General features: G+C 40.0%; 1 protein-coding gene across 2 annotated transcripts in view; it reads left to right on the top strand.

Annotated features, from left to right (window-relative positions):
• The first annotated feature begins 986 nt into the window (after nucleotides 1-986).
• Nucleotides 987-27136, top strand: part of Ntng1 (netrin G1) — a 354515-nt gene continuing 328365 nt past the window's right edge. For both annotated transcript variants that reach the window (XM_052179408.1, XM_052179409.1), the window contains exons 1-2: nucleotides 987-2066; nucleotides 8875-9622. In XM_052179408.1, the coding sequence (XP_052035368.1) occupies nucleotides 9377-9622 (246 nt within the window). In that variant the 5' untranslated portion in view covers nucleotides 987-2066; nucleotides 8875-9376. The remainder of the gene's footprint in view (nucleotides 2067-8874; nucleotides 9623-27136) is intronic.

The following is a 27136-nucleotide window of genomic DNA, read 5'->3' on the forward strand; positions in this document are numbered from 1 at the left end:
TGTCTTCTCTGGTGCTGAAGGGAGGCCAAGGTGCTGGGTGTTTGGAATCCCCCTTCCTTTCCAGCCCTCAATTTAGTAGCCTTCTGGCCACACACCCTCTCTGCCAAACGTCATTCCCAGCCATGACTGGAAAACGTCCCTGCCTCTTTTAGTCGCTTGCCTTCCTTTCTGGGTATTTAGCTAGTGACCTGATGCTTACAGATACCCATTGCTGACCCTTTGTTGTACACTGAGTGAACATCTCTGCTCCAGTCTCCCTGACAGGAGCCCCTTGTCCTCCTACCCTCACCAGCCGGAGCAAGCATCTCCTTGTCAGTTCCTCCCTCAAATCCTTGAACCACAGAGACAGGTTGCTTGTCAAACCCAATCACGTGTTAGTCAAGACACCAGCTCGTCTGCCCATGCGTGCCCACTTTCTTACAGGGCTTATTCCCTTTCCCGTATAGAAACAAAAAACAAACAAACAAACAAAAAAAACCAGTTTGGGGGTGTCATTAAAATGCATATGTGTTTGTGAAATCTGTCTTTTCCTCATTACAATGGTCCTTTTTCTAATTAAAATCTTTCCCTTCCTATGAAAGTCGGATTGGTTTGCCGTTCACATTAGCAAGTAGCTAGGGGGAATCTCGGGAGAGTCTGAGACGTATTAATAGGAGAAGGAAGCCCCGAGGCCAGGTGGCTTTTGTCTGTCATCAGGGAAAACCAAGGATGCAGGTGATACTGAGCTCCTACTTGGACTTCAACTTTTTAAAGTGAGATAGGTTTCACGCCAAGGAGGTTGGAAGCTCTGGCTAGGCAAACTAATTTCAAGTTAAAAAACCACCACTCACCGTGCTCCCAGTTAGGGTGAAGAGGGTGTGCTTGGGTGTGTGTGGGGAGGTAATGCATGAACAGAGGGGAGGGGACAGAAGTAGAGGGTCGAGGGGGAGCCAGTGGCAACCAAGCTTCTGAGTATCAACAAAGGTGGGAGACAAGGATGTGGGTGGTCTTGTTGTCCCGGTAGCCTGAGGTCCCTGCGAGGTGGCAGCGGTGGCCAGAGCAGCAGCAGCAGCAGCAGCAGCAGAAGCAGCGAGCGGGACGGAGTTAGGACCGCTCGGAGCGCCCAGGTCTCGAGGTAGTGTAAGGTTTTTTTTTTGCAATCCTTCCACTCGCTGGCAGTTGCAGAAGATCTGCTTTTTAAGTGAGAAGAACACGCCACCCCTCCGAGGGCTGCGGCTTCCCGGGGCTGTTTCGTCGCTCGTCGCTTTGCCGGCCCCTGGCGCTCACTCTCTAATCCGTCCGCGCCCCTAAGTTTGCCGAGAGCTGGCTGCGGGTTGGGAGCAGGGTCCCGGCCGGGCGCCGCGGGCGGGGGCTGGGAAGCGGCGAACCGCAATCCAGAAGCATCTTGGGGCCATGTATATTTCATCAAACGGACTTTGGGTGCGTCGCGTCTCGCAGCCATCAACGCTATGTTCAGTGACATTTCTGACTTGAGTGGAGGAATGCGCGAAGAAAACCGGGGCGAAATTGCTTCGAGAGGATCTTCTTGGCGCCAAGGCTAATTGTCCTGATTTATGTCGCTTCTGACAAAAAAGAAAAAAAAAGACCTAACGTCTTCATCTGAAATAAAATGAAAGCGGTGCCAAGCGGGATAGAGCCGCCTGGCCGCTGGTTCTGATCCCTTGGGATCCCGGGGGGAAAAATCGTTCTGTGGCTTAAAAGAAAAGAAAGAAACAGAAACAGAGAAGAGAGCGAGGAAAAACAAAACCCACAGTAAAAGTTTAAGGCGAGAAGTGGTGGTGGCGGCGGCGGTGCGGGGAGGCTGCGAGCGGAGAAGGCTGCCGAGACCTCGGAGGGCGGCGATTTGGTTCCTAATCCCACTGTATTTTTGGAGGGAGAGGCACCTTTCTCATCCTCCCTTCCTCTCCGCCCACCCCGCTCCCTCCCCCTCATCTACCTGTCAAAGTCACTGATCTTTTGCATTTTGGAAGAGGACGTCAACGGGAAGGAATTTCCCCCCCCGTCAGGGTCCCGGCTCCGAAAGGGGGCGACGCGCGACAAGGCTGCCTCAGGGGCAAGAGACCAAGGTAACCGGGGCGGGGGGCTCCGGGCGCCGGGTGTTGTGGGGTCTGGGGTGGTGGACTCCTCCTTCCAACCGCCAACAGGGTGCTTGCAGGGCGGGATACCCCGGGGCTACGGTAGCAGCGGGGCCCCGGTTCACACCCGCCGCATTCTCATTCCACCCGCGCCCCGTGCGCAGCCAGTGGGTCCCCGAAGCCGCGGTCGCCGCCCCACGCGGGACCAAGCTGGGTAGGGCCGCCGCCCCGCGCCGACGGCTGGGCTCCCGCCCCGTGGAGGGCCAGCGGGGGCCTGGGTAAGTGCAGCTGGCTCCCCTCTCCTCCAGCGACCCGCGTCTCTCTGGGTGGCTCTTCTCCAACAGTTCCCTCCCTCCTGCCATCCCTCCCTCTGCCAACCCCCGGTGCCCACCGAGGGCGGGAGGGGAGATCCAGGTGGGCGAGGAACTTTGGAAAGCGCCTTAAGGAGGTAGTGCCGAGCCTGTGCGCACTCCCGAGCTCGCACCGCTCACACCCACACTACATCCCAGGCGTGCGCCCAGCACCGGGTCGCTGGCTGTTGAGTCCTGAGCCTCCATCCACCCACCCGCAACGCGCCGCACTCTAAGTCTCCCACACACACCTGACCACACGCATCGCACAAGCTTTTCCTTTTTTTCCCCTCTCTTTCTCTTTATTTTTAATTTAAATTTTCTTTTTACGGTTTTCTCATCTGGGGAAAAAATAAATAAAAACTTGCCTTGTTGCTCGCCCTGTGGAGAGCTTTGAAGTCCCTCTTTTAATCTCCTTTATTGGTGCGAGATTAAAGCGTTACTACCACACATCGGGCAGCTAGGGAGAGAAGAACAGGGGAAGGAGGGAAAGACTCAGCGTTGGAAAGCTGGTGGGAGCTTTTCCTCCCATACTGATTTCGCTTTATCAGTTGATGGATTCGACTAGGGACATGGAGTTTCTCTCTGCTATGGATCCGTGGATATCTATATATAATACAAATAATACCGAATATTATTGGGCTCAAAATAACCAATTAAGTGATTCATAGGAGAGAAACTTAGATTAAAAAAAGAAACTGCGCCCTCTGCTGTTTGTTTTGGTAACCTCATCCAGGGACTTCTCCCCCCCACCCCCACCCCCTTCTGAAATCCCCTAAGTGTAGCTGTCATTTTACAAGGGCATGGAAGGAAAATCCTTAGGGGGGTGGTGTGTATGGCGTATTTTAAAGCAACTTTATTTGAAAAAGTGTCAGGCAGAGTTCCTACAGTTGTGCCAGGTGTGGATTTTTAGATAATAGGTCCTCTAGCTGTCTCTTTTGTGAACATTCCCTGACCTAAGGAATAATCAAACAACTTACCACTCCTCACAGTGGAAAATTCTGAGCAAGACTCAGAATTCCGCCAAACATATGGTGAATCTGGCAGCAGCTTTGCTCTAGAAATCAGACCTTGTTTTATGACTGAAAATACTAAAAGTTTTCCTATCTTAACAGAAAAAAAAGAAAGAAAAGAAAGATGTTTCCCTCAAAATCATTTGTTCAAATATGCATAGTAATTAAACTTGCTAGAAAGTTTTGTATCGATGTTTGGGGAGGGCAAGGATTTTCGGAATTGTCTGGCTCTTGAAGAGTAAAGTACCTCTAACCAGCAAGGAGATCTGTAAGCATTTTGTACTGTGTCTCTTTGACTGCCCTGCCCAGCAACTTCTTCCTTTGGCAGAGGGCTCAGTAATGTCCAAGACTGTTTTGAAACATAAGAAACTTTTAGTCTTTCATTAAAATCTGGATCCTCGCAAGGGAGTCAGGATGCAAAGAAGAAATAAAACAGGCAACTCACATACCATGCTGTCCCACTTACGAGGGAGATGTTTCCTCTTGCAGATGCCATCCATGACATGAGATATCTTTTATCACTAAATGCCAACAAGAGCATTAAATGTTTCATGTATTTGGCTTTTAATTTGTAGGCATTTCCTGTAGTTTGTGTTTAAGGGGAATCATCATTCTTATTTTAAAGGAACTATTTTATTTGGACATAAAACTGTGTTCCCATTAGAGTTTTGTTTTGTCTGCTTTCACTGGGCATGCGTTCAAATGACTCAGGCTAGCATTTTGCTTTGTTTTGTTTAATGTTTGTGTCTTGTGTGTTTTTATTTTGTTTTAGAAGGCAGATAATGCATGCTGAAGTTTCCTTCACCTATTTACTACTGGGAGCAAATCTCTCTATTAGTTCCCCTTATTATTCTACAAAACATAAGACAGTGTGTTTAAACAATTAAACCAATGGACATTTAGCTAGTAGATATTGTAGATAAGGGTTTGAAGAGAGTTTCTGAGTGACAAAAGCCTCAAGTCACTGGGAAGGAAATTAAATCTCATATGACTTAGGAAAGCAAAGATATGTTAGTATTGAAAAAGTGCACATGTGTGTCTATGTGTGAATTATGTTGTGTTATGGGGAAGTAAGGAGTTTAACATATTTTCAGAAAAGTGTTTTTAATTTTAGAATCTGGAGTTCTGTTTCAAACTTCAAGTGGGTGTAGAATTTTTTCAGCCGTGCATGTGGAAGCTTGTGTTTCTGAACTTCCCTATATTAGAAAGAAGGATCTATCATTCACACGGCAGTGGGATGCCAGGTTTCTTTTAGGCTTAGTGGATTCTGAAGTAATTTTACATATTACCCCTCTACAAACATCCTATAAAATATGTGCTGACTTCTATCATTGATCTTCTATTGATAAAAATAGAAATCTTTAAAATACTAATGTGTGGTACTTGTTTTTCTAAACTCCCATGATTTTTAAAACAATGCCTAGTCATTATAAGTAAGATCTGTCAAAATTGTTGAATTACATTATGTTTTGGAGATAGTTAACAAAAAGACAGGAGCCTCTGTTTCTCATGAAGAAACCCAAAGATCCTATTTTCACAACAGACAGGCATGTGCAAAGAACACTGAAGGGATGCAAATGTATCTCATGTGACCTCACTGTACTGTGCACAGCTGCTAATCTCCACAGGCTATGGGCTTTGTATATTGTTTCCTCTGTATTTTCTTCAGCCAATGAGATGTGATTATTTTCAATTTTTTCTTCTGTTCATATCCATTCAGAAGCATGTAGTTCTATAAAAGTCTTAATGCCTGTAAAGAATGAGTCAATGGCTGTCTATTTCAGGTGCCCCCAATGAGCTGTATATTTAGGGAATATTTAGACTATTACCACACCCCCACTTCCTAGCGAGATTATATAATAAAAAGAATCCTAAACTCCAGACAGAGTAGATAGATTTGCTGGCAATGTTTTCCTCTCAGACGATGAAATTGGCAATTGCTTTGGGACTATAATGGCTTATTATTTTAATTATTACTAGTTTTGTGTAATATTTTAGACGCATTCTTCTCCTTCTTTTTCTTTCTTTCTTTTCTTTTTTCTTTTTCTTTTTTCTTTTTCTTTTTCTTTTCTGATGAGGGGAAGGGTCTGTGAAATCTCCTCTGCAAAGTTAATCTGAGGTGAAGGGGGATCAGCTGCACAGTCCTGGAGAAATGCATGTTCCATGGATGCAAAGCCATCATCGGGCAGCCTATTTTTAACCTTAATCAATAATACCTATCCACCTGAGATCCATTATGTAATTTTGCATTTTTTAATAGCTCTGCAAATACACACACCAGAGTTCCATGGACTTGTAGCATACTAATGGGAAAAATTTTCAATCAACAAGGACTTCATACTATTTCGTTTCGTACGTAGATGGTGGCAGCCTTTGATTGTTCTGAGATGCCAAGGTGTGAAAGTGCAGTTTTGGAGCCTGAGCCTCCCAGAGGCCCTCTGAAGCTACCCTTATCCCAGTGATGCCGACACTTGAGGCAAATTCAGAAGAGTTTGGAATTAGTTTGGTTATGTACCAGGAAGGATGCATTTAGGATACTAAGCCCTCAAACACGTCATTAGCTGCCCCTCACCTACTCAGTCTGTCTAACCATTTGCAGCCATGGCCTAGCTTTCAAGAAGATACTGATATTTTTAACCTGTTTGACAGGACAGCCAGCTGGAAACCAGCAGCATTAAGTATTGAAGGTGGTGGTATAAATAATATTCTCTTTGTACAACATTTATTTTCTCTGAAAAATCCCATAATTATACTTTTGTGACAAATCCCTGATTCTCCTAAGGCATCTTTGTCACTAAAGTTCCTGGATTTAATTTCTTCAAATACTAAAGGTGAAGGATTGATTGATCAGGTAGCCCGTGTGATAATGAGAAGTAAGGAGACATCCATATGAGGGTCCTAAAGAGGGGGTGCTGCACACTTCAAAGTTAAGAGGGGAAAACAATTACACTGAAGAATAGCTTAAGACTCTATGCTGATTTGCATTATGCTGTGGTCAATACCTTTTTCTGTGTCAATGAGAGCTCATTAAATGTAAATTCTGCAGACCAACTGGGCCACGCCATATTAGTGCTTGCCAAAGCTTGACATTTTTAATACATTAATAATATGTCTGTAATGTAATGGAAAACTATTAATCACAACTGGTTAGGTGCCAGAAAGTTGAGCTATAATTGGCTGCTTCTTGTCAAGAATGTCTGTCGCACAGTCCTGCAACTGCCTCATATTCAAACATCTTGCACCCTCTGCGTTTCTCCCTGTCAATTCTCTAACTTCGATCAATGATGGAGCCCATAATTCTGTGTAATGGCCGTCATTACAGTTCTGGTAGATTTAATGAGAATCCCTTGCATTGGAAGTGCTGTTCTGTTTCGGGGTGATAATAGTGACATGCATTTCCATAGCATTTCCTTCCTGTCCACAGTTTTCATGTAGAAATATACCAGATGATGTCACTGGGGTAAACGACAGAGACATGAGGAGGGCAGAGCTACAACGATTGGCTGGCTGAGGGAACAGTGTTGGTTGAAAAAGGTAAAGACTAATCTTAAAGGTCATTTAAGCCTAGACAACTCAGGTCTTTTAAAAATAATATTCCAAATGAACTAAATATTCACTCAACTCAAAACTTAAACCCATTGGGTTCGAGTCTTTTAGATTATACTGTTACTGGCATACAAATTGCTGGGTTTTGAAACTAAAATGTGATGTTAATAATTTTGGAACTAGTAGATTTTGTACAACCTCACCTCTTAGGCTCTTTGGTTTTGGTTTCCAAAGTGTCTGCTTCCTCTGATAGGGATGTAGTAAACATAGCTGAAAAAAAATGATTCTAGGAGATGTACATTTCCTTCATTCTAACACCTTTCAGTTTATTAATTGTAAATGTGTTGGATGTTTCTGAAAATATTAGCTTAATGAATCTGAAAACAAACAAAAGCAGCAAGGCTTGTGTAGCCACAGCACATGCTCCTGTGATGTATTTTTTTTTTCTTTTTAGCTTAAGATTTCAAAATGCATGCCACTGAACAGTGTCAAAGTCACAAGGAAGAAGCAAATTTAAATCTGTAGTCTATACATGTTTAGACATACTGCTAATTATTGCTTCATGAGAACTCAAATATTCAACACTTTTCCTAATAGAAAATATCACAAATTGCAGCTGTATGATAACATTTTATGAATCGAATATAATGAAAATTGCACTTGCATCCATAAAGCAATTATTATAAATTACTTTGCTATGGAAACACAATTCAACCATCTGTTGGCATTTCATAGTCTCGGTGGCTTAGTTCATTTTAAGATGGTGCATTATTTAAATATAGTGAATTCCCTTTATAAGATTGCTTGAAGATATCCTTCCTTATTTAAACTGTTTAATATGAATTGGAGAGTCTATAATGGATTTTTCCAACACTGTAGGCTTTTTATTTTGTCACTTTAAAACTGGAAAGTATTTAACAATTTGAGCTAGGAAGATGAACCAGTAACTAAGAAAGTATACTCTCACACCTGGGATTCAAATACTATCATTTGTTAAGGTTTGAGTAGTTAAACAGTTGCTGGTGGAACTCATCATTGGCTTGTACAATCTCTCTAAGTTACATAGGCTGCTTCTCAGTTTACCCAAAGTACTTCGAAATGGAAATTTTATTTTGCCTTAGAATTAGTGCCCTGCTACTGTGCTTCATGGCCTTTTAACTCACCCTCATAGTTTTATATGTGCATTTTAAATTGTATACTTTACTGTGGAGCTTTTGATTGTAAACCAGCCTATAAAATTCACCTTTGGGACAAATTCTTTTCTGTTACAGAAAGTGAATGCAAATGCCGATGTGACAGCTATAAAAAGATGTAGGAAAATAGAAGAGTCTTATGAAAGGAATACTTGCCCCTTTGGTTTTATTTTTTGAGTATTTTCAGAGAGGCTAATTGTCTTTTTTCAATAAATACAAATATGTTAAAATCTTCCAATATAATGAACAAATCCTGAGACAGAAGATCAATTTCCACTCACCCACCCCTAACAAAAACTAAGAAATATACAAGGAATTTGGAGAATTTTAGGGTCTCTTAGCCAAGAGACAAAAGGCATACAAGTAGTTGTCATCATCATTACAAAGGTTCTCTTTATCCCATTGTTCTCTTGGGAGATTTTAGCTAGCTCTGAGAGAGCTGTTTAAATCCAGACACTCACTTCTCCCATTAGCTCACCTAAAACATAATTCACCTGCCTTTCTTATGAAAGAGTCAGATTTTTTTCCCATCAGAATGCTGGGAATGGGTACCCTGGTCATCCTAGCAAGGTTTCTAACGGAAGTTTATCCCTATTACACCAATTTGCTTTATATCATACTGAGCCTCCGACATACTATACATTTTCTAATACATTGATTCTAAGGCAATAACTCTTACTCTTATTGTTTCCAAAAGGTTGCTGGTGCCAGAAGAGGGAAAAAAAGAAAAGATTGATGGGAAACAGACACAGGACCATAGACAGCCATCCCTTTGCTTCTGATACTGATACTTCAGCTCACCTGAACAGCCCTGATGAACCCTGAACGCCGAGGAGCACTCAGGATTATCGGATGTACAATGGGAGAGCCTTCACTTTGCTAAATTATTATCCGCTCCTGGACATCTTTCACAAAAGTCTAATAGATATGTTCTACGAGGAGAAAAGGCTGCAAGCTGTTAATGCCTAACAGATAAGCATGTTAGGCTTCTACCAAAGTCCTCAGCATACCTGACCACTTAGAATATTTCAGTCTGTCATATTTGGTTTTGGACTCTGCTTTGAGACCTCAGCCTATTTTTATATATATCTACATAAAGATACATATAGACACACACACAATACATATATAATATACTCATGTATATTTAAAAATACACTGATTGCATAGAAGACACGAAGATTGCCAAGATTTTAGAGATGAATTTGTCAAGATTCCTGTCGCTCCATGCCCTGTGGGTCACAGTGTCCTCTGTGATGCAGCCCTACCTTTTAGTGTGGGGACATTACGATGTATGTAAGAGTCTGATTTATACAGAAGAAGGGAAAGTTTGGGATTACACAGCCTGCCAGCCGGAATCCACGGACATGACAAAATATCTGAAAGTGAAACTGGATCCTCCGGATATCACCTGTGGAGACCCTCCAGAGTCGTTCTGTGCAATGGTGAGGCAGTGCTTTTGAGCAGAATTTTTCACATAAATGACATTATATCTCATGGGCAAACAGATGTGGTGAGTGTGAAGGCTCGGTTTGGCAAAGCCAAATCCTCTGGTAGCAGATTTGTGCTGAGAGCCTTCATAGTGGAGGCATGTCCTGTCTGGGTTGCAATACACAAGATGTGATTGATGGATGGGAACTTCTTGCTTGACAAAAAGCCAAAAGTTTCAGTGAGGCAGGTGTGATATATATATATATATATATATGTGTGTGTGTGTGTGTGTGTGTGTGTGTGTGTGTGTGTGTGTGTGTACACACACACACAAATCAAAAAGCCAAATTAATGGTTAAATTTTAGAATAGAAACTGGAATGTTTGGTCAGCTGGGTTTTATTTTTATTTGTTTTTTTTTCCTTTTCTTTATTTTTATATGGGTCAGGGTTTCTCTCTGTTGACATAGCTATCTTGAAACTCACTCTGTAGACCAAGTTAGACCCAAACTCAGAGATCCACCTGTCTCTGCCTTACCCTTATTGAGATTAAAGATGTATGCCACCATGCCCTGGTGAAGTGGGTTATGTTAAAGATTTCCATTGGTAGATCAATTCAAGGAAGACAAAGTTTTATTCTTACACATAGATGAAGTCAGGCCCTAATCTTGAAATTGTATAGTTCAAGATTAGCTGAGATCTCCTGTTTCCATTATCAGACAGCATGTCTGATGGAGTGCCCCAGGTAAAGGACCAGCAAGAAGAAAAACAAAAGGAAGGACAGCAGGCTTTTTGAGGGACTTTTCCAGAATGTTTATTTACCAGATGAAATGTTAAAAAATGTATTTTCTGAAAAGCAATGGCCCAGGGGCATGTAAGTTTAGACAATAGTAAGAGTTATAACATTCATTATTCTTGGGGTCTATTTCAAGCCTTTTCCAGGTAGAAAGTATAGGAGGAGGAAGGCAGGATTGGAGGAACATGTTATATTTCCATACAATCAAAGCAGAGAATATACCTGTAAACTGTGATTAAAGAGATGAGCGGTTAACAAGGCTTCAGCGAATGTCGTAAGGAATGGAGTCAGTGTGCTCATTTAGTTTATGATGTTGGTTTTTTATTATAGGAAGTCTTTATTTGATATAAGAACCATGACCCCATTTTTCTCCTCATAACAGATATAACCATGTAGCCGATTTTAATAGTATCTTACCTGACTTTATTATCTTGAACCTGGCCTGGCATTTTCAGGCTCGTGAAACTATTAATCAAAGGAGCATCTGCTCACAGTCCCCAGTGACTTAAATTAACATAAGATGGTCGCAGACGGAGCAGGATAGAAAGGGTTTTGTAACTGGAAACAATTTTGAGCAATAAAGAGTGTTTTCACCTAAAAGCGAAGGGCTTGCCATTTTTCAGAAGTGCCTTTGGGGACTGCTTTGAATTATAGTCTGAACCTGATTTTGTGGAGAGCGAGAAAAAGATCTTGGCTATTAGGTGTCACTATGACTAAAGTGCCCTAAATGGCTAAATATTTCAAAGACAGGACCCGACTCTCTGGGTAACAGGTATGGAGTTCTGTAAGGAGTTGCATTTTAGAACCTGTGGGCTTCCAGTGAAGTTTATTCAAACGTATCAGTCAAACTCCAATAAATCTTTAAAAGAGCAGGGACATTTGTTGCCTTTATATAAGGTTTTAGTGATTTCTTATGAAAGGTCAAATTTAAAATCTCATTGCAAATGTGGTGTGAAATTACTGTTTGGTTGTAGGTTATACAAGCTTCCGTTCCTTACAGCAGAGCGCGCGTCCAGGCCGGGTCAGCTTTCCTTCTTGGGAGTTCTCTAGCTCTAGCAATCGGCTTCTGTGCTGTGAAGAACAATGCGCCTCTTCTGGAACTGCTTAGTTACTTGCCCATTTAAGTGAAATAGCCAATGTCCTTTGCCAGGGTTCTCCTCACACAGGTGTTGTAGGGGAGTTTGAGGTATGGGTTGTATGTGCTGCTTCGGTGAACTCTGCTTTGGCCAGCGAACACTTGCTCAATATCTCTCCTGCCCAATATATGAAGACCTCCATTTTCAATAGACTTATTTTCTCCCAACAGAAACAGGAAAGGGCACATTACAGAACCTCCCAGGCCAGTCTTTTACAGGAACATGCTCTAAAACTCTTAAGTGAACTGGTTCCTATTAATCCTGTGGCTAAATGATGGTAGAGGTGCTATGAGAAGAGAGAATTAAAAGAATATTCATAGGTTGGCTCTAAGTACTACTGTGTTATAGATATGTGTTCTTAGAAAGCCCCATCCAGGCAGTACTGTATTACAATGGAGGTACTCAGAAGCCTTGGTCGACTTAAAGATGTCTCTGGGCTGGGTGCAAGATTTCTGAGTTACCTAGCAGTCATTAATTTTTATTCCTTAATGTGCATATGATTGGCATAACAGATTTAATAATCTACTTTAAGTGTGTACATTGGGACTACTGGTATACATATGCCAAGTCCATGATAATGGCCTAATACAGCAAAACCTCCCCTGGGCAGTTGTGGATTTTCTATAAAACACCTTAGTGTAAGAGTTCTTGACACAGACTGTGAAAAAGCATCTCAGGATGCTGTCATATGAGGCCTGTTGAGGAGCTCCTTAGCCCAAAGTCTAATGGGAATCCATAAAGTCACTTATGTAAGGACTTACAGGTCCTACACTCGCTGACACTCGATTCTATTTCAGCTCCTCCAGAGTCGTTATGGCCTATTACATCACGGGAGACTGGAGCTGCCAACCGGGCGGGCGCAAGCAGTACTTAGCCCCTGTATGTAAATGTTTGCTGCAAAATGGCTTTGCCTCCTCAGCCAGTGACACCCTGATTAGCAATGACTCCAGGGATGCTGGACCCAGAGAATACATTCAGCCCAGGAAGTGTTCTGTAATTCCCAGAGAATGCTGTTAACATAAAGTGGAAGTTCATTGGGATTTCGAAGAAAATCTGTGGTGCTGGCTCTCCCTCCGTATTTTCTCTATCATGACCATCCATGCATTTTACGTCTATTTTAATATGGAGTGAATTTTGAGGAGGGGGACAACTTTTAATTCTATTTATTAAATTGCTTGCTAACCTGGATGGCCTATCTAATAAATCTTCTATACCAAGAAATCTAAAATGCTTGTAAATTAGCTGTATAAACATTTATGAGCAATAGTAGAATGGAAAAATTTTCACCTGTCTGTGATAGTGTCAGTCAAGACTATATACTTATATAGGGCATATGTGTGAATATCATATACATATATGCATGCATAAGGAATTTTTTATTTTGAAAACGATTTGTTTTCTTTTTAATTGAATGTATTCCTTTTAAGTTGACTGTGGGAAAAACAAAAAAAAACAAAAAAAACCCCACCAAATAAACAAGCAAAAAAAACACCACCAACAACAATAAAAAGCCAGCACTGCTTTTGCTAAAGGGGAGGAACCCTGGAGGCAGAGGTAACCTCTTTGCTTCCATCCTGTCCTTTCAGCCACAATACAAGCTTCAGGTAGCATGCCTCTGTCAGATGGACACAGGTCTTCTGGTGACAATGATTTCATTTGCATAAGGAGCAGATAGGATCACCTGATCCCTGTGTGCCAAGCTGAAGCGACAACACAGAGCTGTGACTTGGTCTTTGTGTTTAGATAAACATAGCTGTCATGTCCCCCCAGGCAACACCCCAGTGGCTTAAAAATGGAAAAATTATCTGCAATTATCTCCAGCTTGCAGCCAATTTTCTGTATAACTTAAACAGAAGCCCCGAAAGGAAGCCTACAGATGAAAGATGCCATGCACAGTTGAACAATTTACAGGGCAGAAGTGCTGATGGCTGTGGAAACCGGAGCCCCGAGTGCTGCTGTGGATGCCAGAGCCAATCAACGCTGAATGAGAAAACAAAGATTATTAAAAAGTCTTTTGTGCATGTAATCTTGGCATAATGTTATGAGGTGGACATTAAACGTTTACCACGGAGACTTGCGGCATCATTAATGCAGCATGCCCTTAATTACAAATACACTCGTATGACTAAAAAATGGGGAAAATAAAGTCCTCTGAGGTGTACTTAGCGACACCCTCATTATGTTTACTGGAATAATTAAAAGAAAGGGCATAATTTTTCTCAATAAAATGTCAGACCTTGAAATGGAAATGGATTTTTTCTTGAGAAAATTTACTAATGTGTGCCTGTGTTCTCGGTAGGCATTCATTCAAGGACCCTAACAGGTCTGTTAATGATCATTCCATATTGTGTGATTTCCAGATATACTCCTATTAAAAAAAATAATTGTAAGTACTGTGGATGAAACATATTTCATTAAAGTCAAAGAACATTTATAAAAGTAATAGGAAACTTTTATGTCTTCAAAGGAACCAGTGAGGCAAGCAGTTCAGGGCTATCCTTAGCTTAAGTTTCTGATTTGATAGCTTCTCAGGTTCCCATATGGTGACTATCAGGTGACCTTTGAGGAAGTAATTTGGTAAACTAAATCACATTTTTCAGTACAAAAGGATTAATATCAACTTTCCAAAATAAGATCTTTTCATAATTTGATAAGTCAATGAACAACAGTGACTCTTTCATTTAAACTGATTTACCCCTTAAATTATGGCAGAATGAAGGTTTGCTTTTTAAAAAAAAAACAGCTTTGTTTTTCATTAACACTTCTTGGTTATTAGTTTAATATTTAGACTTTTTTGTCTGGAATGCCTAATTCATGTTGAAATGATTAAGTTCCACAGATAAGAGTATTTCTGAGAAATCACTTCATCAAATAACCTCTTTCTGAGGAGCTCACAGCAGCTCCTTTTTATGCAAGGCATCAAGTCTAATGTATTCTACATGGTTCATAGCTCTTCCCATTAGGTCCTTATAGCATCTATAGTGGACTTAAGCCTGGCAACCTGATAGGAAAGGAACTTCTGCACTTGAGTTGAAGCTGCCTTGGTTTGGTATGGCAGCCATAGTTTTGGGGATAGAGTAGGTCGTGAGGAAGAGACTGTAATGATTATGGCCAGGATAGCAAAACTAATACAATTGCATGTTATTTACTGTTACATAATAGGATTTATTTTTCAGAAAAAATAAGTTTATTTATTTAGTATTGTTAATACTATTCATGGGGGGAACACATGGGGGGCATACCTGTGGCGGTCTAAGGAGAAACTTTGAGGACTGAGTCTGTCCTTCCACCATGGGTCCTTGGGATTAAACAAAGGTCCTCAGGCTTGCTCAGCAAGTTCTTACCCACTGCGTCATCTGGCCCCGCGACCCCACACTTAGTTCGTATTTACTATGTGTCTAAGTGCTCTTGTCTTAGTTGTAATTCCCATATTATTGCAGATCCCTAGGTGCAGAGGCAGTAAGAAGCACAAACAGCCCATGCGATCCCTAGTGGTAGTGGTGAGAATTACATCAAGCCCTAGTTGGAGGCTATTTGCAAGGACTGGTATGGACACAATGTAATATGTGTGGAGCCAGGGGAAGAGAAGACAGAGATGAACAGAAGTTAAAGGCAGAATGTAATTTCCCACAGTGTCAAAGAACTACTTAGAAAACACTGTTTAGTAGCTAAATGTGTAATGTTTAACTCTATCAGAATAGAAAATGGAAGAAAAGCTGCCTGGAGGAGATCGTTCCTGTTGCATTTGAATGACAGTCTGGTGACCAGGTAAATAACAAGAGGATATCTCATATCCTTCAGGACACATGAGCAATGAAAGTCACCTTGTGCTACTTCACAAGTAGGAGGAGGGCTGAAGATGTAGCTCAGAGGTGGATTGCTTTCTTACAGTGTACAAAGCCTTGAATTCATTCCCAGGACCACTAAAAAAATGAGATGAATGATTGTTAGATACCACAGGTAATTTGGAAGAGGCACTAAAATATAACATATAATACTGAAATCCCTTTGGAAAAAATTCTAGGTGTCTCTCCTTAGATATTTTATGTGTTTTACCTTATAAAATTGAAATCATATCTTATCTATTTTTTGCCCTTTATTTTTATGTATTATACTTTCATCATTTGGTTGTCATCCACTCTTCAAACTGTGATTGTAACAGATCTGGATACTCCATTATATAGCTTTGCCATAGTGTATCTTCCTACCTAGAAAAACTCATGTTCCTATGCTCATCAGAACAGTACAGTTTAACTTAAGAGACCTGTCTTCCACAGACTGAGACTTCAGGGTTGAATGAAAGTGTATCTGTGTGTCTTGGGTTGAAATCAAGAGGAAGGGCCATCTTCCTGTGTTCTCAAGGATGGAATGGTTACTCACTGGAGAGGCAATCTGCTTGTCAGTCATGAGAAAGGAAGGGTTCTGGGAATCAGGCAGGTCCTTGTCCCCGAGCCTTGCTCCATTTTGCTGGACTTCAGGATCCCACAAAGGTAGCAGCAAAATGAGTTTGAATATCCAGAATTAAGCCTGGAGACCATTTCGCAAACAAAATCCTGAAGACAAATAAACCATGCCACGTACACTGTGAGTCTGTGGCTTTAAACTGACCCACAATGATAACCACATTTTATATAAGAATTCAGTAAACATACCTTATCCATATCATAGCCAGAACAGAAGTTTTATGATATAGGATTTAGCCTTTTGGTGTGCTATGCTATTTCTTATCCTGAATGTAAGCCCCAGAATATGTGTGGTAGTATTGGTCTTATAACTTGCTTATATGTTTAAACACTTATGAAAATATTGTATATATCATTGCATAAGTTCTTATTTTAACTCAACATTATAATTTTATACATACCATTGTGAAGCATTTTGACTCTATGGATTTTTTTCATTGATCCTTTTAGTTATGGAAATTTAGGTGGTTGGATTTTGATACCTGAAGACTCTTGACATTGTTGGTAAATTGCCCACCAGAACATTATTTACAGACCATCATCAATATTATTCATATGCTATGAAAATGTACAAATCATCAGAGCCTTAATAATATTTGAAAATATTTTGGCAATTTTTTATTACAAGGCTTTTGCATAGGAAAAAAAGGAGATACAATTAGCTAAGAAAATGTGGGTCAAATTATCCACATTTCAACCCTGAGATTTCACCTTACACCAGTCAGAATGGCTAAGATTAAAAATTCAGGAGACAGCAGATGTTGGCAAGGATGTGGAGAAAGAGGAACACTCCTCCACTGCTGGTGGGGTTGCAAATTGGTACAACCACTCTGGAAATCAGTCTGGCGGTTCCTCAGAAAACTGGGCACCTCACTTCCAGAAGATCCTGCTATACCACTCCTGGGCATATACCCAGAGGATTCCCCAGCATGTAATAAGGATGCATGCTCCACTATGTTCATAGCAGCCCTATTTATAATAGCCAGAAGCTGGAAAGAACCCAGGTATCCCTCAACAGAAGAATGGATGCAAAAAATGTGGGCTACATACACAATGGAGTACTATTCAGCCATTAGAAACAATGAATTCATGAAATTCTTAGGCAAATGGATGGAGCTGGAGAACATCATACTAAGTGAGGTAACCCAGACTCAAAAGATCAATCATGGTATGCACTCACTAATAAGTGGATATTAACCTAGAAAACTGGAATACCCAAAACATAATCCACACATCAAATGAGGTACAAGAAGAACAGAGGAGTGGCCCCTTGTTCTGGAAAGATTCAGTGTAGCAGTATAAGGCAAAACCCGAACAGGGAAGTGGGAAGGGGTGGGTGGGAGAACAGGGGGAGGAAAGGGGGCTCATGTGACTTTCGGGGAGTGGAGGGCCAGAAAAGGGGAAATCATTTGAAATGTAAATAAAAAATATATCGAATAAAAAAAAAGAATGTTTAAAATTTCACCCTGAGATAAGGACATATTTTGGGGAGGAGTGGCACTTTGTTATGTTAAATTTGCATTTATTGCCTTTCTTTCCCTAGTGTGAAGGCTGGTGCCTGAGTTTTTTTTGTCCATTGCATGTCTTCACTTCTACCTATGGTAGTTTTGTTGCTTGTAATTTTATTGTTTTTTTCCTCCAGAAGGCACCAATTTAAAAGAGTGTATGTATATACACATATAAACATGAGCCTTTCCATGCACAACTTCAGTTTTGTTATTCAGTTCCAAGTGTGAGCATCCTTTTTGCCTGAAGGCAAGACTTTGCTTCAGGGATTTTTCCATGCTTTTCAATCTAGAAATACCCTGAATTTCTGCCTTGGATTTTGATGGCAGGCATCCACATTTCTGGGGTAGCAAAGATACTTTTAAGAGCCCCCATCTATGTCTCCTGGGTTTATAATGTAGAAACTTTGCAAAGTTGATATTTTCCTTAAGCAAAGAATTTATTTTCTTCTAGAATCTGCGTTGTTGGAAGCGATTGCAAACAACAACATATTCTTTGTATGAAGCTGCTGGTGTGAAATTTGTTTAGGTTTTAATTTGCCAGACCAATGGGAATACAGATCTTTTTTTTTTTTTCAAGCGATATTTTTCTTTTTAACTTTCAGAATTTCTTTTCATACACTTTGGGGGAAATGCCAAAAGTTTCACAAGCATCATATTTGGAAATAAGTTCCTGAGATTGGCAGGTGGTCATTTCCCTCTCCTCTTGCTGGGAAAAGACAGATTCACATAGTGTCTAGTCCATGGAAATTAAAGGCATGAGCTGAGAAAGAAACCAGAATTGGTTTTCATTTTTTGACCTACTTTGAAGCTGACTTCTAAAATATTAAATGAAGAGTTGAGCTGAGTGTTGCTCCTGTACAAAGAAAAAGGCCTTTTCTTCCAGAAGGTCAGTGTCCACCGAGGTCCAGCTGATGACATTATCATCAGGTCATGTCAGCCAATCATTTTCTACCTTCTCATGGAACTTTTTGTTCCTTTGCTGTTGATCTTGTTCTTTCTTGGAAATGATAAAATGAAGAGATCAAATACACTTCCACGTAGGTTCTCCAAGTTAATTCTATGTTTCAGCTTGGTTGCAGTTCCTGGGTGTTGATCTGTCTGAGGGAGAATCAGTACTTTGGTAGAAAAGATCAAGTCAGTGTGAGGAAGATGAAGCCAGCTGAGAAGACCACGGCCCATCCCAGAGGAAGGATTCTGTATTTCAAAGATATTTTAGGGCGCTTATAGGTGCTAGATGACAAGAATGTAGGATGTTTAAAAGTAAATATTGTCTACCAGACATGGAGAGCTGAGGTCTATAGGTCATTTAAAATTTACAGTAGTGTTCCTCATTCTTTTTACAAGTGACTTCAAAAGCTGTGACTTGCTTGATCCATTAGGTAGAATATGGCCATTTAAACTGTGGCCGATTTGAAGTCTCTGTATCCGGAGAAGAGAATCCAGCTGATTCTATACTTGTTACAGTAAAGGCCTGTGCATGATGCAGATAAAATCAGCTAATGACCTATCTTTTAATCCAAGATTGTTTGTGTATATATTGACTAGGTGAAATGGATTTTCACTCCAAAGTTTTGACAGAGTCTCTTATATAAGATATTCGTATTAATATGAGTATTATCTGGCTCACAACAATGCTGTGCTTAGCCATCATGAGAGTTGGTGCTTTTTAAGTGGCTGCTACACTGTGATATGTATAGCACATTTTACAAATATGACATGTAGCTGATCTTGATTTGATAGAGAACTTCTTGGAGCATAGCTTTGTATAATACACTTACTGGGGCTTGTTCCTGTAATCTTCAATCCTGTCTTTATCCTTGTTTACCAGGTAAAGTGAGGGAAACATGAAGCTAAGCAATTTTTTTTGCATCTGGGGAGTAGGAATGCAATAAATGCGGGCACCCCGACTTGACACTTGTGTCTGCCTCTAAACTATTTAATTCCCTATTAATTTTATTTGTAGCGTATTTGATAGAGCCACTATGAACCCCCTTTTAAAATTACATTTATGATGTGGACTGTGAGTTACAATGCTATGATTTTATTATTTAAAAGGCCTTTTTTTTTATCTGAAATAAACTTAGAAAATTGGATTCCGTAAACAGAGGGCACTGAATGTTGGAAACACACATAATGTGATGAGAGTCTTTGTTCGGGGATAAGAGAGCCAATCAACAGTGTTTGTTTCCATTCTTGCTTTCTTTTCCATTAACGTGTTCATAAAAATGGAAATTGGCTGTTAGAAAACACAGAAAGCTAAGAACACACAGTACTCACACCATCTCGCACCAGAATAATAAGTCAGCAATTGTTGACTAGTTAGCAACATCTCTCACTGCGGGCGAGGTGTTGAGAAAAGTGGTTGGCCCGATGTTTCTGTTTGTTTTACAGTCTCAAGAAGAACCAGTGTCCTAGAGCAGACTGCCAACATGGTATCTCTGTTTGGAAGTTCTGCTTGATATTTAAAGTCTAACAGGTTTCTTATAGAAGTCTTGAATTTTTTTTCTCCCCAAATTGATTCTGCTTCCATTTGTTCCCTATCTGTAAATGGCAGCTTATATTCATCTACTGCTCAGAGTAAACAGTCTAGGAATCCTCCTCAACCCCTCTCTAATACCAGCAGGACCTGTTAGCGAAAGCTTCAAGAGATATTGCGAGTATAGCCATTTTTCACCTTTCCTGGTGTCAAGAACTAGTCTCAACCAAACTTCAGGGTTAGAATGAACCTTGTGGTTATCTCTAAATTATCCTCCACAGTAGTTTTTATCCCTACTTCTATTAACACAATTATACACATTTTGTAATATGCCATGATATGTGATATTATATATAAATGTGTGTTTTATGTATATTTGTCTCTCCATAGTTTAAGATTGTGTATCTAAATGACCAACCAATTGGAATTTTAAAAAAGGAACTTGTCAAAGATCTTGTCTGTCCTAAATATGTACAGATATGTTCACATCATTATTCCCTAAGTAATAGTGTAGAACACTTACCTCCATAGTATCACATGGTAGTGGCTAATCAAAAGCTGATTTAAATACACAGAGAACTGTGAATAGTTCCAATACACCATTTCATATAGTGGATGTAAGCAACCGTAGACTTTGGCACCTACAGAGAATCCTAGAACCAGTTCCCACAGATGTAGAGGGATGACTGCAACTTTAAAAATTTGATTCTTTTGATCCCTTCCTGATTCTGTTTTGTCCTTTAACACTGTACTCATTCTAAAAGAGACCTAGCCTGCTTCCACTGCCTGTAAGGTTCTACGAAACCTCCCAGAGCTCTCCCTCTACAGTGCTGGTCCCCCCTCGCCAGGCCTTTTCACACTAACCTCTCCTTAAGTCTCACATAACAGTTCATTTCTGCCTCTGTGATGGGCCTGGTATCTAGGGACACAGGGCAGCATTGGCAGATGACCCACTTGACCCTGCCCGAACCCCAAACTACATCCTGGGATGTAATTCAGCTCCAGTGGTCCCAGAACATTGGAGCTCCGAAGAAGACATTGTCCCATCCTACAATCAGATTGATGCTTGCTCGGCTTTCAAGATTACAGGGGATCTGGTATGTTCAGGATGAAGCGCCCATGGGTTTTGCATTCTAAGCATCTTCCCACAGCAGCTTCTCACAATTAAGTCAGGTCAGTTTCGAAGAAGCCTGTCCCATCCTCCTCTCTAACTGGCATCCTTTACCAGTTCCCAAGCATGCTTTATTTTTTTTCACTGTTTCTTGCAGAATTTGATTAAAAACATTTAATAGTCAGGACAACGCAGTCAATCGGACAGATGGTTGGAGGCTATTCTTTGGTTTTTTACCTCTGACTGATGTCAGTCCAGATACAGCTAACTACTTATTTTGTCATAGATTGACCAATTTTTCTTTTCTAGAATATATATTCCTAAGGGCAGGAATTGTGTTTTGTATGGCTTTAAAAAACATATGTTAAAGAAATGAAGTAAATTAAAAGATAGGGTTGGTAATGTAACTATATCTAAAATTATTATTTAATACACATCTGCTTATTGGAACAGACTAGCTGTTCTGTGAGTCCTTAACATTTGAAGGTACTTAATCTTAAAATATCATGAACACTTTATTTTTAAATTAAAAAAAAACTAGCCAATAATATCAGCACATGTGCAAACACCACTTAAAATTCGCAGTGATAGCATACTGCTTGTTTGGTTTTCTAGATTAGAAAACTAGAAATGATAGACTGAGCTGGAGTTTATCTAGTTAGTGCCTACCTTTGATTTATTCCTCATGTCTGTCCTTTATCAAAAGAAAATTCTTGTCTTGATTTGGTATTTCTTCCTAATCAACGATGTTATACATTTTGTACTGAGCTTACATATTTAAAAACAATATATAGTCTTAATATTGGATTTTGAAAATCTGTCTAAATAACTTGAATTTTGTCATTCTACATTATATTTTAAATTATGCAGGTATCTATACAATCTAGTTTGATCATACTAACATTTATTACTAACATAATGACATGGTAATAACATTTATTATGAACAACATTTATTATCAACTCCACTACATAAGAGCATATGTACATTTGTGTGTTTGTGTATGTGAGTGTATGTGTGTATTATACTTGTCTGTAGGAATTTAAGAAGTTTCCTTTTTAAGTTTTTAGCTCCTTTACTCCTAACAGTTATAAACCATTCAGTTCCTCCCCTCACCTCCAACACACTCACACATATACAGAAGACCTTTACCAGACCTTTGGTGTATATTGGAGAGATTTTAGTTTTGCTTTGTTTTCCTAAAGTATGCACCCTGAACCTAGTGTGTTGTGTTAGAGACCAGGCCTATTTCATCATGTATTGTACCTTATTGTGTATTCCTTAACAAACGAGTCTGCTTTGTTCTGCATCCTTTGCATATATGCTGCTCCCTGTTATGCCGTTCGATACATAGAGAAAATTATGTTTCATGTATCTCCTTAACTCTGGGAGCCACTCGTAGCCAGAGCTCATGAACTCTCACAGAAAGCACAGTCAACTCAGAATTCTTGATAAAACTGTATGAACCACGACTATTGATTTTTTTTTCATATGTTTAAATTATTTAACAGTAAATCACTTGGAGGTTGTATAGCATCTCTAATAAATATTCATCATGGTAAGTGAACAGGCAAGAAGGGTGATACTGGGACAGCTGCACATCTATGTAGCCCAGCCACGTGCAAACTTTATCTGGGTCTTCATACAGGGACTACATGTTTTAAGAGTGTCCCTTCAGCTCCTACTCTCTTCTTACTCTCTTCTTTCCCCTTCTCTTGCCCTCTTGGGCTCTTCGCTTTCCCCTTCCCTTCTGCCCTATCTCCATGTAGTCATGGCCGGCCTCTACTTCTCTCTGCCTTTCTCTGCCTCTACTACCCCATTAACTCCCCTCCCCAGGCCCCAAATAAACTCTATTCTATACTTAAAAAAAAAAGAGTGTCCCTTCAGAACTGACCATCTGAATGGAAAGGGGTTCTAGGACATTATATATATATGTATATATATTTCTTACAGTTTTAAAATTCAAAATTTACAGTTTTTAAATTATAATTAGTAATTAGCCACACATAATTATTTTCCAGATTCACTGTCTTTCATTACAGGAGTCTCTCTATAGCCGTGTAGAGCTATTTAACTGGAAGTCCCTCTGCTTACTTTGCAAGATGATATATAAACACTGCCTCATCTATCATCGCTGGAATGACTTGTCTCTTAGATGAAAATCTGGGGGTGATGTGTAACTGTAATAAATTTGGACAGCAAGGGAAAGGTTCCATTTCCAATTAAAACCACAGCCAGGAAGTTTCCATTTAACCTGACAGAGAGGTAGACCAGAATGTATTTTTAATATTTTCTGGTTTGTTTTGGAGGGAGGGACTGGAGATATAGATAGCAGTATTGTCAGTAAGCTTTAGCCTTCTCTGTGTTCACCTATGAACAGCTGATTGCTTTTTGGAACTCTGAGTTGTAGCTACTTAAAAATAGGTATCTGTGAATGGGGGTGCTAACATGAGAAATAGGTATCTGTGAATGGGGGTGCTAACATGAGGAAGACATGCATGCCTTGAAGGATACTTTATTTGGATTCAAAGTGACCATGAAGGTTCAATTTGAAGTTTAATGAAGACGCCTCTTTGTTTCTTTGTTCTGAGGAATAAGATGGTGGTGTGCTTAGGAGGCGTGTCTGGGAATTTCTAAAGGCTCAGTGGGTAGTAATTGTCTTTATCATTGTTATGACCACGGATTTTGCTCAAAGCTTCAGGTTATTCAGTCTCCATTTCTGGTCTGAAGGTGTCTTCTGAATGTTTTCCTGTAGCTCCCCTTTCTGTGAACTGCCTGGCTTTCCCTGATGTTGCTAATGGCATTTAATAACTAAGTGCTTATGAGGTTCAGGCACCAGGCCAGGTTTTTTAAAATCAGAATGATTTCAGAACTGTGGTTTTTAAAGTAAATGAAATGTATTCTAAATAACACAGTATTAAAATAATCATTCATGGGTGCAGTGGCATTTGCACTGAGATTATAATGGTTTCCTCTGTTAGCAACTGCACCCGGCATGGCTACAAACACCACAATTTCTAGTACAAGAATTCTATCAAAATAAACTTCTCTGCAAATAAATAAAAGCTCATTTTGTTAATAGCAATTTGGGAAGAATTTAGAAGCTCTGCACGTCCCAGAAATTCCAGACAGTAAATAGAAATGCTTGGTCTCACGTTGGTTAATATTTGGAGACCATATTATTTATCTTCTCCCTTTTATGCAAAGCACCCCCAGATCTCTACTGATATTCCTATCTGTAAAACAAAACACTGTTGATTGAAACCTTGGCTCTGTAGATTCTGCTTTGTTCCATTTTATTTCTTTATTGTTCCTATTTAAATTATAATGTGTTCCGTGAGAGATACCAACACTTTGTACCATCAAGACCACTACATGAATTGAGAAGTGCCCCGCAGTTTTCTTTAAAAACTGTACCTTGCATTATGACTTAAAAAGGAAAAGTAGTGTAGACTCTAGAGTCTACCTGCAGCTCACCTGAGGGGGTTTAGGTTTAACACAACCTATCCAACTGTGCTTAAAGGTCCTGTGAATTATGAGGATGCCTCAGAAAAGACTAGATCTTCCACAGGACTTGCACAGCCTTTAGTAATGAGTACCACACAAGGAGAAAATCCTTCAGCAGGCCATTGAGAAACTTTATTGGTATAGCATTGCATGACACTAAGTAGTGTTCATAATTTACCTCACTGAACATGAGCTATGAGCAATGTGTTGAAGTTGAGATACAAGGATAGAGGAGACATATAAATGCCTAGGAGAGTATATATCCATAACACTGGGGAGGGGGGAAAGAGAAGGAAAGACCATTCAGCTTAAAGGAAGTCCACATTTTTTTCAAATGCTGGATTTGTTCAAAGGTGCATTTAGTTTTACACTTTTATTCTTAAAGCTATTAACATGTCCAGTTTTATCACTGAAATTTCCACAATAAAATAGCTTTGCTCTCAAGAGAAGAAATGTATCCACCTGTGATTCTTTGTGAATTATACTTTTCCAGCAATTTCCAAGCAAGTTTCTTAGTGATAAAACTGCCCTGTTGTGGTTGACAGTTTTCCTTAGCAGCACCCCACACCTCCTTTTGTAGTTTTCACTTTCTACTCTGCTTTCCAAAGCACATTATAATGTTTGCGAAAACAGTAACAGTGGAGTCTTTTCTCTGTTGTGTCCCTAGAAATTAATATAGTGTCTGGGACATGGGGGGGGGGCTTTTAATACATGGCCATGGAAAAAGAATCCCACCAGCATGATTCCTTAAACTTCTGCTATACCATGTTTTATTCATTTTTAATTTTTGAACTTTTTTTCTATCATCCAGTCATCTTTATATGGAAGATTCTCACAGATGGAGACTCGGCAATAATGTTTTGTGTTGTGTCCTACCTTAGACATGGTGTTAATGTTGCCAGTGGTCCACATGTTAAAATTTGTTCCATGTTGTGACAGTAATGGAAAATGACGTGGAGTTTTAAGAGACAAGGGATTGGTGGTGGTGGGGGGGCTTCAGACTATTGTGGCCTTGCCCTTGAAAGCAACAAAGTATTTTTTCATGGCACTCTGATTAATGGGATAAATAAAACCAATTTTCTTTATTGTGAAACCCTGAGATATATGCTAACAGATCGCTGGTGGATGTGCTTACGTTTCTCCCTTAATCATATATTCTCCAACTTAATGGTGTTCCTGTCATAGATTAGTCCAGTTCAAATATATTTCTTATCTACCACCTATTGTCTCCTTCCCAGTTATTTCTCTAACCCCCTACTTTTCCCATTCAACTCCAAACCCCATTCCTCATTTAGCATTATTTATAGGTGTGTGACAACCTGTTGGATCATGGTTAAATCCCCAGGGCCTGTATCCTTAAAGAAAACTGACTCCTTCACAACCAGATACCAATTGCCAATAGATCCTTAAATAAGGGTGCACCTTCACGAACCCCAGCCCTTATTCATGCTTGTAATTTGGTTGGCTTGATCTTGTGCAAGTCATGTGGCTGCTGTCCCATTCACTGCCTGTTCATGTGCAAACCTGTGCTGTTATGTCAGGCATGTACTGTTTTGCTACAGAAATCTATTGCTTCTGAAGGTTCTTACAATGTTTCTAAGCCCCCTTTTTTATGATAATCACTGAGCCTTATGGGAAGGATTTGTAATATAGATATTTCACTTAAGTTGAACACTCTCCAGCCTCTTGCTCACTGAACACTGACACACAGCAGGTCTTTGTATTAATCACCATCTAATGCATAAAACTTTTCTGATGAGTGTTCAAAGATGTACAAACCTATGGGTATAAAGTTAAAATATAGGGGTAGTTTATTGCAATGTCCATTTAGCAGAATAATGATAGTGGGTTCTTTGCTAAGACCTACGATCTAGCAAGGCATGAAGTTTTTAGCCTGATTAATGGTACCAAGCATGGATCCTATTGTGTAGTATGAACTTTAAATAAAATTTCAATGTGGTTGGCTACTTCTATAACATATCTGCCATTATTACATATTACAGGTAAGTGACTATATCTTGCCATACCAGTCTTCATGATATATTGTACAGTTCATGGCTGGATAAGACTGCTGATGCCTTTTTTTCTACTGTAACTTACATGTAACCTTCTATCTCTGTGAATGCTAGCCAATAGGGATGAAATGTTTTGGTTGGTACAAGTTTGATAGTTTTTTTTTTTTTTTTTATGACCCATTGCTTTCTAAGAAGAGACAGTTATAAACTTACTTAATTTTTACTTGATTTGTCCTATTGTGTTCGAACTGATGAGTTTTTGTCATCTGGGCACCAGTCATACCTAGGAAAGAGAAGTCAGTGGAGGAGTGCCCTTTACCAGATAGCCTGTGAGCATGTATGTAGGGGCATTTTCTGGACTGCTGACTGATGTAGGAGGGTATATCTCACTGTGGAAAACAGCTTTCCAGTGCCATCCCAGGGCCAGCATGCCTGGGTTGTATAAGAAAGGTAGCTGGGCAAGCCAGCGAGTCACTTTCCTTTGCAATCTTTTCTTCACTGCCTCCAGGTTCCTGCCT

This window comes from Apodemus sylvaticus, chromosome 4 (assembly GCF_947179515.1).
Source record: "Apodemus sylvaticus chromosome 4, mApoSyl1.1, whole genome shotgun sequence".
Classification (NCBI taxonomy): Eukaryota; Metazoa; Chordata; class Mammalia; order Rodentia; family Muridae; genus Apodemus; species Apodemus sylvaticus.